General features: G+C 42.5%; 1 protein-coding gene across 4 annotated transcripts in view; it reads right to left on the bottom strand.

The window, feature by feature from the left end:
* The window catches only part of b3gnt9 (UDP-GlcNAc:betaGal beta-1,3-N-acetylglucosaminyltransferase 9), a 615,230-nt gene that overhangs the window by 3,311 nt on the left and 598,920 nt on the right, over positions 1-12,999 (bottom strand). Inside the window, exons 1-7 of one of the 4 annotated variants that reach the window (XM_041996092.1) lie at positions 12,745-12,968; positions 11,277-11,359; positions 9,210-9,468; positions 9,022-9,141; positions 7,968-8,321; positions 2,406-2,647; positions 2,067-2,322 (exon numbers count right to left, since the gene is read on the bottom strand). In XM_041996092.1, the coding sequence (XP_041852026.1) occupies positions 2,067-2,322; positions 2,406-2,647; positions 7,968-8,321; positions 9,022-9,141; positions 9,210-9,350 (1,113 nt within the window). In that variant the 5' untranslated portion in view covers positions 9,351-9,468; positions 11,277-11,359; positions 12,745-12,968. Of the gene's footprint in view, positions 1-2,066; positions 2,323-2,405; positions 2,648-7,967; positions 8,322-9,021; positions 9,142-9,209; positions 9,469-11,276; positions 12,969-12,999 lie in introns of those variants that run through there. The other 3 variants (XM_041996094.1, XM_041996091.1, XM_041996093.1) reach the window with 3 other exon arrangements.

The following is a 12,999-nucleotide window of genomic DNA, read 5'->3' as shown; positions in this document are numbered from 1 at the left end:
GAAAGGTGGCTGTCTTCACCAATTTCTTTAATAGGAAGGATGAATATATTAAAGATGAACATTTTACCGAAGTTCCTGTATTTATTTCGAAATATCCCTTTGGCGCCACCAGCGGGATTGTTTTCCAAGATTAATTCAATATTCAGGAAATTTATTTGGAACAAGAAATGCCCTCGAGTCCGTTTTTCTTTACTTTATCTTCCATTTGACGCTGGTGGGCTAAAATGTCCCAACCTGTACTGGTATTATTTAGCTGCACAACTGAGAACAAACCATCTTGGGTGGATATGGAGTCAAGTTCTTTTGCATTACTACTTAACATGTACATATACTCAGATGAGTTTAAGCATTTGAAAATAGTTACAGGTCATCCTATTGTTTACAATATGATTGTTGTATGGTATGAAGTTAAAAAGTATATGAACATAGCCAACTCTTTATCCCTGTTTAGCCCCATCTGGGGCAATACATTATTTAAACCAGGTAAGGTGGATTCAGGCTTTAAGTTATGGGTGGAAAAATGACTAAGTAAAAATTAATGATCTTTTTGAGGAGGGAACTCTGATGTCGTTTGAACAAGTATCCACTAAATATGGTATTTCAAGAAAGCACTTCTTTAAATATTTACAAATAAGGAGTTTTATTCTTTCGATGCAAGAACAGTCTGTAGAGCTGCCTGCACTTTCTTCTTTGGAGGAATTAATTACTAAGAAGTGCAATATAAGGGGATTAATATCAGTTTTCTATAATTGGCTCTCATCCGGATCTACCGAATTAACAATACCCAAGCTGGAATCATGGAAGATGGACTTGACAGAGGACATATTAGAAGATGAATAGAAACAAATATGTGTTAATTCCCAGAGACAATCGGGTAATGTTAAAGTTACTCCAATATAACTGGTTGATGCAGACATATATAACCCCTGTCAAATTAAATAGATATAATGAAAATATCCCTGATGTTTAGATGCAGAGAGGCTCAGGGGACATTTGTACACTGTGTTTGGGAGTGCAGCATTATTAGAGAATTCTGGAGGGAAGTGATCAATATTACAAAAGTAATTTTATCCAAGAATATCCCATTAGACGCAAAAAGGATTTTGTTGCACTTGTATCCAGAGAATCTTAAACTAAAACACCAGCAGGGCAAACTTATAGATTTTTCAATACTACAGGCTAAAAGAATGATAGCTCTTTGTTGGAAAAAAAACCTGATCCACCTAATATCAGAGCCTGAATTAAGTCCATGGCACAATTTATGGTACTGGAAAAATAACATATTTTATTAAAAATAAACTGGATGCATATGAAGAAATCCAGAATCCATTCACTAATTACATTAATAAGATTAATATTGGTCATTTCTTACAAGAGGTGTAAAACAGTTTTGTTACTGTTGTAGATCTTACTGTACTTGTATAACTGGTATGTGGAATGTACAAGAAATCATACCTGATTTTTAGGCACCTTGTGTTACTGTTCAACTACTTTTTTTGTTTGATGTCTTTGTGTAATGTTTGTGTGAATAAGAGAGCGATACCTTGTTCTATGTTGGGGTGGGAAATAATAATCAACTATAATACTGTTCATTTGTGAATTGTAATATGTAAAAGGGAAATTTCATAAAACTATTGTTTAAAAAAAAGAATACTAACAGGTACTTTTACAGTACTTTAGCTACATGGTTATGCACTGTATATAAATCTCGAGTGAATTTAGTATAAATGCAGGAGGACAGAAGTCTGTTTTTCTGAATCACGCACTGGATGGAACTACTTTTTGTCTTCAGGGCTGTCTGAACCTGAATCTCTTTGCACAAAGAAGAAATATTTCCTGATAACTGTGTGTCCTGGATAATTTCCTGTCGTCTCTGAGGAATGTTCTGAGGTTAATATATTTCTGCTTGCTGTGTTTATGATCTGCAAATATCTTTTTGGATTTGAAGACAGGAAACAGATTTTTATGGGATTTTGTGAAAGTAGTTTGAACTTTTAAAGTTGTGTTTCCGGTTTTGAGTGAAGTTGTGTAGTTTGGAGGAAATGTGTGAAATGACTGTGAGCTACCTGCTGGCAGGCGGAGCTTAGCCTCCGAGCTGTGTGTCCCGACATGACAAACCCGCCTCCCCCAGCATAGTCCGGGTACAGAAGACCTCCATACATAAACTCTGGAACATAGTACTTGGAGGAACGGCGGCGGATGGGTTTGGCATGAATGATGATGTCGCCGACAAACAGATCCTCCTCTGGTTTCTGGTCCCGAAGCATCTCCAGAATGTTCTCCACATTTACGTAGACGTCAGCATCGCCTTTGAAGATGAACCTGGATGGGAGCGAATGAGACGGAAGCATCAGGTGGGAACAACGAGGATGATAGTTATTCTGACTGTGTTCAGGAAGTCTGACCTGACGTGGGGACAGCTGCTGTTGACCCATTCTAGAAAATGTGTCTCCTTCAGGGTTAGGTTGAAGAAGGTGTCTTCAAAGTCCCACAGCAGGATGTCCCTGAAGGTCTGGCTCTCATAGCTCAGCAACCGCTCCCATAGAGGCAGGGCACTGCGATTCCTGGGAACCCCCAGAAGGAACACCGTCCGGATGGACACCCCAGGCTGAAAACGTCCCTCCTTACCCCACGTCCGACGCACCACCTGCAACCACAGCAGGAAAGATTCCTCCACCTTCCTCAGAGGACCAGCTCAGTTCCTACCTCCCATCACCAGAGGGAAAATTCACCCAGTTAACAAACTGGTTACTGCTGCTGTTGTTGGTGATCGAGTGAATGCTGGTTCAACTCACTGCTGCTCCTCGCTAGTACCGGTAATTTTTTAACCCTCCAAACTTTTAATCCTCCAGACTCATCATATGGTTTTATTACCTTATCAGACCGGGAAATTCCCTTCATTGGAATATTTCCACGATCCGCTAGAACACTGGTATTACTGTGTCAGTCCTTATGAACTTACCTGTCCTCACCCGGCTTGAGCCTCACCTGGCATTTTCCTGATTATCAATGTTGCCTGAATGCTCGCCCACAACGTGGGCCGGTAGGACTTACACCTTGTTTGTCTATGCCTGGCTCATTCTACTACTTATTCACCTGCCAGTGAGGGGTTTGTTCCAGTACTTGGCTACCAATCTGCTCCGGCTGTGTTGGCACCTGCCCGGACCTGTGCCAGAGGCTCTCCACCTTCACCCGGACATCACTTTCCAGCCCTGCTGGAGATAGATCCACCAAGGGTCCCACCGGAATTTCCACCAACAGGAATAAATAATAAATGGTAAATGGTCTGTATCTATACAGCGCTTTTACTCTACCTGGGATGATACCCAAAGCGCTTTACATCATACTTCACATTCAACCATTCACATTCACACACTGATGGTGGAAGCTGCCACTCAAGGCGCTCAACCATCTGGTCTGGCTCTTGACGCCCTCCTCGCTCCACCAGCCGGACAGTCGACCATAATGTATTAACCTGCCTAGCTCGGTTGACTAGTACCACCACCTGCTGCGACAACACTCCTCTCAACTTCGCAACATCCGCTCACTGACAAGCAAAGCACATCTCATCTAGGACCTCATCATTGAGGATGAGGACAAACAACTTCTCTCAGCTGAACAACTCCACTCCTAGCGGGTTGGTTTACATCTGTCAATACCAGGGGTCTGGTCAGGGAGGAGGTCTCGCGATAATTCACCGCAAGAAGTGGAAAGTCTCGCCAGTGTCTGTGCCTGTCTTCAGCTCATTTGAATCTCCTATCTGGTTATCTGGTCCCACTCCAACCATCATCGCTACAGTACCCCCCCACCAAACCTAATACTATTGGGGGATTTCAATATCCACATGAACAATATCAATCTGCCTCTCACTAAAGACTTTGCAACCTGTCTAGGGAGTTTTGGATGTCAACAACATACCACTATTCCCACACACTCCAAAATACATTTTCTGGACCTTTTCTGCTGCTCTGGTGTCACCCCTATTGACCTTACAGCTGATGAACTCCTCATAACTGACCACTTCCTCCTCTCATTTACAGTGAAACTCACTCCATCTTTAAAACACCACGCCTCATGTCATTCTAGAATATAAAGAACCCTGCCTCTCTCACTTCTTGTATCCACTCCTTCTGCCTCCCTGGTATCCACAATCTATCCACCCGTGACGAAATGGTTTCTCATTACAACAACAGTCTCCATAATATTCCTAATTCTCTTGCTCTGCTGTAAACCAGACCTGTTTCTTTCTCTATTTCCGCTTCTTGGTTGACTCCTGATCTTCGTCTCAAGCCCAAAGTTGGCAATTTGAACAACTTTACAGAAAAAATGGGCAATAATCATATGCTATGTTACAAGGACTCCATTGCCAGCACCAAAACCCACTACTACTCCAGTGTAATCACTGCCAATAAGGGAAACTCCAAGTCACTGTTCTCCCTATTTAACAGCATCACCCAACCCCAGGACTCTTTCCCCCCTCACTTGTACACAACCTCCTTCTGCAACTCCATTATGTTCCTTTTCACTGAAAAAAAATCAAAAATATCCACCAGCAGCTTGGAACAACCTCTCACTTCAGTATCTCAGCCAATTCTCCTCCTTCCAGCTCCCCACTCTCTCAGAAATCACACAATTCATCCCAAAAATCCAACTTGTCAACTGGACCCCCTCCCCACACTACTTATTGAAGCCTGTCCTCCCTTTCTGCCCCTCCTCTTCATCATCTACCTTCTTTCCCTCTGCAATATCTTCCGCAAATTTAATATTCACTTTCACTCTTAAGCTGAAGACACCCAGCTCTACTTCTCCACTAACCCTCATCCACTCTTCCGCCCATCTCCCTCACTGATTGCATCTCTGAAATAAAAACCTGGTTCACCCCAAGCTTCCTTAAATTAAACAGTAGCAAAAACTGAGGTTCTCCTCATCGGCACCAAATCCACCTTATCCAAAACCCGACAGCTTCTCTCTCACTATTGAAAATTCCACCTTCTCGTCTTCCCCTCAGCTTAAGAGTCTGGGTGTCATCTTTGACAGCACACAATCTTTTCAATCCCACATCTATAACATTACTAGATCTGCCTACTTCCACCTACGTAACATCAATCACCTCTATCCCTTCCTTACCCCCCAAACTGCTGCCATCCTTGTCCACAGTCTTGTCACGTTCCATCTGGACCATTGTAATTCTCTCCTATTTGGTCTCCCTCCCAAGTCCCTCCATATACTTCAGCTGGTCCAGAATTAAGCTGCCTGCATCATAACTTGAACCCCCTCGTTCCACCACATCACTCCTGTCCCCCAACAGCTCCACTGGCTTCTGGTCCAGTTCCTCATTCAATTCAAAATCTTCTTGTTAACATTTAAAGCCATCCACAACCTCGACCCCCATATCTGTCTGACCTCCTCTATGTTCCCTCTCGCTCTCTCAGATCCTCGTCCTCCATACACCTGTTTGTCCCCTTCACCTGTCTCACCACCGTGGGGAGCAGAGCATTCAGCCGCTCTGCTTCCCGCCTCTGGAAATCACTACCATCACAACTCAGAAGCATCGACTCACTCTCCCATTTTAAATTACAACTCAAAACACATCTGTTTAAGATTGCTTATTCCATCTGATGCATGCCGCTCTGTCTATTCTATTTATTTTATTTGCTGTTTCCTTTTAATATATATATATATATATATATATATATATATATATAGGCTGTGCAGAATTATTAGGCAAGTTGTATTTTTGAGGATTAATTTTATTATGGAACAACAACTATGTTCGCAATGAACACAAAAGACTCATAAATATCAAAGCTGAATATTTTTGGAAGTTGGAGTGGGGCTTTTTTAGTTTTAGTATCTTAGGAGGATATCTGTGTGTGCAGGTGACTATTACTGTGCATAATTATTAGGCAACTTAACAAAAACCAAATATATACCCATTTCACTTATTTATTTTCACCAGGGAAACCAATATAACAACTCAAAATTTACAAATATACATTTCTGGCATTCAAAAACAAAACAAAAACAAATCAGTGACCAATATAACCGCCTTTCTTTGTGAGGACACACAAAAGCCTGCCATCCATAGATTCTGTCAGTGTCTTGATCTGTTCACGATCAACATTGCGTGCAGCAGCAACCACAGCCTCCCAGACACTGTTCAGAGAGGTGTACTGTTTTCCCTCCCTGTAGATCTCACATTTGATGAGGGACCAAAGGTTCTCTATGGGGTTAAGATCAGGTGAACAAGGAGGCCATGTCATTATTTTTTCTTCTTTTAGACCTTTTCTGGCCAGCCACGCAGTGGAGTACTTGGATGCAGGTGATGGAGCATTGTCCTGCATGAAAATCATGTTTTTCTTGAATGATGCTGACTTCTTCCTGTACCACTGCTTGAAGAAGGTGTCTTCCAGAAACTGGCAGTAGGACTGGGAGTTGAGCTTGACTCCATCCTCAACCCGAAAAGGTCCCACAAGCTCATCTTTGATGATACCAGCCCATACCAGTATCCCACCTCCACCTTGCTGGCGTCTGAGTCGGAGTGGAGCTCTCTGCCCTGTACTGATCCAGCCATGGGCCCATCCATCTGGCCCATCAAGACTCACTCTCATTTCATCAGTCCATAAAACCTTAGAAAAATCAGTCTTATGATATTTCTTGGCCCAGTCTTGACGTTTTATCTTGTGTGTCTTGTTCAGTGGTGGTCGTTTTTTCAGCCTTCCTTACCTTGGCCATGTCCCTGAGTATTGCACACCTTGTGCTTCTTGGCACTCCAGTGATGTTGCAGCTCTGAAATATGGCAAAACTGGTGGCCAATGGCATCTTGGCAGCTTCACGCTTGATTTTCCTCAGTTCATAGGCAGTTATTTTGCGCCTTGTTTTTTCAACACGCTTCTTGTGACCCTGTTGACTATTTTGAATGAAACGCTTGATTGTTCGATGATCATGCCTCAAAAGCTTGGCAATTTTAAGAGTGCTGCATCCCTCTGCAAGACATCTCACTATTTTTGACTTTTCAGAGTCCGTCAAATCTCTCTTCTGACCCATTTTGCCAAAGGAATGGAAGTTGCCTAATAATTATGCACACCTGATATAGGGTGTTGATGTCACTAGACCACACCCCTTCTCATTACAGAGATGCACAACACCTGATATGCTTAATTGGTAGTAGGCTTTCAAGCATGTACCGGTTGGAGTAGAACAACATGCATCAAGAGGATGATGTGATCAAAATACTCATTTGCCTAATAATTCTGCACACACTGTATATATATATATATATATATATATATATATAAATATATATATATAATCTTTGTACGGTGTCCTTGAGTGCCAAGATAGGCGCCTTCATATAAAATTTATTATTAAACAAGTACTCGTCCAACGTGAGTTTACTGCTGACTTCATCAGCTTCAAAACAAGGAGCTCAGTTCTGTCCAACAACAAAACAACCAGGCAGAAAGTAACGGTCATCCATGAAAGAGCCTTTTTCTCCTCTCTGATCCCTCCATCACAGAATTTGAGCTCAACCAGCTCTCAGCTTATTTTCTACCTTACATTTGTTTTTCTTTTGACATCCTCCAGAAGACTAGTTGGTATTTCATTATTTCAAGCAAATATAAATTTATAAATAACACAAAATAGCAGAAATGCCAAAAAGTTGCTTTAGTCCAGAGGAACAAAAACACCTCTCTCCATTTCCTTCCTGGTCATTTTTATATCACAGTAATATTATTTATTTAACTGATGTTAGAGACATATTTTTTATTTATTCTTTTTTTTTAATCATTTCAGATGTTTTTTAAAACAACAATCTAATGAAAAGACACACAAGCCAACTTTAAATGTCAAACACGTCCCAACAAACCAAAGATTTGAAACTTCTAATACAGATTTTTAGCTGATCTCCAGACAGGAAGCTGATCAGAAAATCTCAAACCCAGACAGATGGGACATTTTCTCACCTGACGTTTATGGAAATCTGCAGCTGTGGATTTGACTGCAATAAGCATGTAGGGAGCAGCATCAGATTCGCTCCCTTGTCTTCTTCTTCCTCCTCCTCCTTCCTCCTCCCCTGTTCCTCTGATGTGACATTTCTGTGGCTGGTCGATGAGCAGGTTGAACTTCCTGTTGTCCTTGTCTCTCAGGTAACCCTGGAAGTCAAAGGGCTGCATGGTTGGCAGGACTTTAGCAGGGATCCTGGTTGGCGTGGCGTTCCTCCTCCGGGACTTAGACTTGGTCTTAGGTCTGGATTTGGGGTGTGGAAGTTTAGAGTTGGATTGAAGCTTACAGGGAGGCAGCTGGGTCTCTGATGGTAGCTGAAGGGAAACAAAATCTCATCTTTCAGACAAACAATAAATATTTTGACTTCTGTTCTGAAAATGTTCCTTAAGATGACTGAGTCAGCTGGGGAGAGATGGATGGATGGATGCATGGATGGATGGATGGATGGATCATGGATGGAAATAGAAAAATTAAAGCTCTTGCTGTTTCATCATATAGTTTATTATGAAGTAAAGTCAGAACTTGTGGAACCAGATTGTAATCCAGGTGTCCACCAGTGAGGAGGAAGCAGGATGTTTTCACATGCTGGTTAAATGTATATAACCCACAGATGGAGAAGGAGCAGCTTCAGCTGGGATCTGCACGGTAACTTTTTTAACTTAACTTGCTTTTAATCATTTTAATGTGATTTATTATTTCATTGTGATTATGTATTGGTGCCTTTTACTATTCTAAATATCTGTAATGTCTTTGTTTTATGTAAAGCACTTTGAATTGTCCTGTACATGAAATGTGCTATACAAATAAACTGCCTTGCCTTGCCTTGCCTTGCCTTTATTCAATGTTCCAGGCAGATGTTAGAGGGCCAGTCAGCTAAATACAAGCATGGTGAAAACATCAGGAAGCATTGTTGTGCTGCTTTAGTGGAGAAACTGCAGAACAGTTATCTAACAGAAAACTGGACCTCCATGATGATCCATCATACTTTTAATTGAAATTAAACCTGAATTTTACCCCTGGAGACCCCCGCCCTGCTTTGGCTCCTCTGGCTCCCAGCAGGGTCCGACTGGGGCTGGTGGAGCCATGGATCTCCAGCTTCCATTGGGGTCGGCTCCATCCGGGAGAAAGTACCACCTGAAACATGGCTGCTGTCAGACAGAGAAGCGAACAGAACTGAACCAATTCTTTCCTTCCTTTCTCACCTGGCGGGTGTAGAGCAGCACACAGAATACAACCAGAAGCACCAGCGTGCACATCAGGTCTCCCTTCACATGGACAACCCTCCTCTTCATCACTGCCACCTTCCTCAGCATCGTCTGAAGACTTCCTGAACAGGAATGCATTCTCAGACAGACCTGAAGCTGGAACAGACCAGCTGTTCTCAGCTATAGCCGGTCTTCATGAGGCCATGCACCACGTTTCCACCTTCTCCATCCTCAGGCATCAGTGTGTGGAGGCAGTCTGGAAATCAACAACAACAGGGATCAAACTACAACCTAAAACCATCAACAACCAGAATTATTTGTGTTTGTTCAGTCATAAACATCAGCTGCATTTGCAGAATGAAAGAACGTGCACGTGGCACACATAAAAATCACAATAAAAACTTGAACCAGGTTAAAAAAATGATCAGAATATTAAAATATGTTTAAAGATAAAGAATAAGGTAAAAGGTATATTATATTGTGTGTTGGATGGATAAATATAAGTGCATATATACGCACAAACATTCATACACATACACGCAAACATCATACACATACATAGACACACATGCACACACATACATGTACAGACAGGTTTTTATGACATTTACTTTGAGTTGAGCAGTCTGATGGCTAGGTAACACCCCAGCCAGAGCATGGCCCCAGCTAGAGGAAGGCCCCAGCCAGAGGAAGACTCAGCCAGAGGAAGGCACCAGCCAGAGGAAGACTCCAGCTAGAGGAAGGCCCCGCCAGAGGAAGACCCCAGCAGAGGAAGGCCCCAGCTAGAGGAAGACTCCAACTAGAGGAAGGCCCCGCCAGAGGAAGACCCCAGCACAGGAAGGCCCCAGCTAGAGGAAGGCCATAGCCAGAGGAAGACTCCAGCTAGAGGAAGGCCCCAGCTAGAGGAAGGCCCCAGCCAGAGGAAGGCCCCAGCCAGAGGAAGACTCAGCCAGAGGAAGACTCCAACTAGAGGAAGGCCCCGCCAGAGGAAGACCCCAGCAGAGGAAGGCCCCAGCTAGAGGAAGGCCCCAGCCAGAGGAAGACTCTAGCTAGAGGAAGGGTCCAGCTAGAGGAAGGCCCAGACAGAGTTGGACAGAGAGCAGGGACCCAGGAGCCTGGGAGCCACCCACCTCCCCAAGGCGGAGGTCTTGTCCAATACCAAGGAAGCCCCACTGGATGGCCACCCACCCTGCGCAGCAACTACCCTGATGCCCCAGTCAGACACCTGGGGACCAGGATACAATCTTAAAGATGTGGTTGCTGCTAAACTTAGTACAACAGTCATGGAGAGTAGTGGCCTCACTGTGGAGGCTTGAGCTGAGTGAGATGCTACTGGATGTATTTTTCTGTACAAACTGAGGCCTGTCCGTCAGGAAGTCCAGTATCTAGTTTTGCAGATGGGTTTTTAGTCCAAGTCGGCCTAGTTGGTCATCAGATGCTGAGGGACTGTTGTACTGAAGGCTGAACTGAAGTGGAAGAGCATCCGGACATGTGGATGTGTGTTGTTCTTCTCCAGGTTTTGCAGGGCCAGGTGGAGAACAGTGGATACTCAAGATAGCGGTTCTGTTGATGAGCAAACTGCAATGGGTCAGTGTACAAACTTTGAAACACAAGTTTTCCGCTTCATTAAGGAGGAAAACTGTGTGGAAATCCAACTGGGTAGAGATCATCTAACTTCATCTTGTTCTGTAAGGATCTAGTAATCTAATAATCAGCGTAAACTCCATTTACAGAGAAGTTGGGAAGTTTTCCTAAATGGAAAAAAAAGTTTCCAACTTGCTGATGTGTAACTCATCTGTTCAGGAGGGGAATGTCTGCAGGGAACACGGGGTTCTTTGCAGAACACTGTAGCCCAGGAACTGTAAGTATTAAGACTAATACGAGCAGCATGTCTTCATAGCTCCGTTACAGAGCAAATTCCTGCCAAGCCTGCAGAAAAGTTCACTCAAATCCAACTACTTTCCACCAAACAAGAGCCATGTTTCCCCATCTAACACAAGTTTGAGCATTTTATGTTACTCATGTTTCTGTAGAGATGCCTGATTAACGAGTCATTAAACTCACCATAGGATGAAGATGATGATGATGAAGAAGTCAGAGTGGAAACGTCTGGAGCAGCTGCTCCTTCTGACAAACCTACAAACCGTCTGCAAACATCCAGAAACACAGTTTCTGTCTCATCTGTCTGCTGCCACCATGATGCATTCAAGTGCGGTGGGAAAAACTAGCAGTAGGTAGTGGCAAGTCCAACTTGCCCCCTGGTTGCATAAATCTCAGTTACCATGGATAAAAATGTTACATTTAAATCAGATCCATGTACCAAACAAACAAACTGTGTTTACATGAACCAAAATAATAAAGTAACTAACTTCTAATATAAAACATGAGCTTAAAATATTTCTCATGGAGGTGAAAACCAGTGAAAATAAATAAGAAAAATAAAGTTTAACATAATAATAATATTAAAAACTAAACAAATTAATTGTGGAAATGATCAAACTAATCCACTTTTTTAAAAATTAAGTGTCGTGGAGATATACAGAGTTCCCTGAAGGCATCGTCTCCATTCTTTGTCCTGACCACGTGATTTAAAGCGGAGCGGAGGAAATCCAGATGTCAACACAGCTGGAGAGGAAGGAGAGAAGGCAGGAGGAGGAATAAATCAGAGGAGAGTGGGAGAAAGGTAAAGTCCTTATTGCCCCAGAGGAGACTCTTTGAGAGATTTTTGGGTTTGTCTCTGCAGGATGAAAGGGGGAAAAAGGAGAATTAAACGAATGAGTTTTTAAAGAAGACAAATTTAAAAAAGGGAATCACTTTTTCTGCTGTTTTGTTTTCAGCAGGACAGTCAAACACACTCTGTGTGTATGAAGCTGCTGGAATTCGTTCAGAATGAGGTCTGACATCGTCCTGCTGGAATAACCACCCACCTACGAGAAGATACATCATTTATTCTCCAAAAATACACAATCATTTCACCATCTACATCTTCACATATTAAGTACAAATTTCATAGAAAAGAGAAATGTTTGGATGGAAAACCTTAAAAGTACATGAAGAGTCTACATTTCAGATATGAAGTCAGACACTTGGAGACAGACTGAAAAATGAAGATTGTGGTGAATAAAGAGGCAAAAGGTGAAAAATCAATAATTCAACACGTGAAAATGTCAAAAAATCCAAATAAAGACAGAATGAAGCAAAAAACTAAGAGTGAAACACTGGGATAATTTTCATTTCCAGCATCATGAAGTGAAACTAACTGCAGCTGACATGAAGTGAACACAACATCCTGATATTCAGTGTGAAGCTTTGACTGGAAACATGTAGGGTCATTACGAAGCCATGAAGATTCTGCAGCTGTAAATGAATGTTTGCAAATAACTTAAAATCTGCCAAAGAATTTCAGTTTGTGAATAAAGAAAAGGATCTGCATGGCTGCAAAAAGGATTTTTATATGTAAAGAAAATTACTAGTTCTTTTCCAAACATCTGATGGCGGATGCAAAGCAAAAACCTGTGTGCTAGACTCTTACGTTTCAGATCCAGACTGTTGTCTCTCATGTCTCCTCTCCTTCTGATTTCTTTGTAACTCACTGATATATAAACGTCTCCTCTCCACTTGACTTCCCAGTAGCAGCGACCAGTCAGAATATTTCCGCACAGCAGCTGGGGACAGTAAAATCTATCTGGATGATCAGGATATGACTGAACCTCCTCCACATAGGTCACCTTCCTGTTGTTGTCAGACAGTTTGAGGTTTCTGCTCACTGTGTTTGTGTCGATAGTGA

This window comes from Melanotaenia boesemani, chromosome 10, assembly GCF_017639745.1.
Source record: "Melanotaenia boesemani isolate fMelBoe1 chromosome 10, fMelBoe1.pri, whole genome shotgun sequence".
NCBI classification, from domain to species: Eukaryota; Metazoa; Chordata; class Actinopteri; order Atheriniformes; family Melanotaeniidae; genus Melanotaenia; species Melanotaenia boesemani.
The sequence above is the reverse complement of the archived record's forward strand: the minus strand, read 5'-3'. Positions and strand labels throughout refer to the sequence as shown.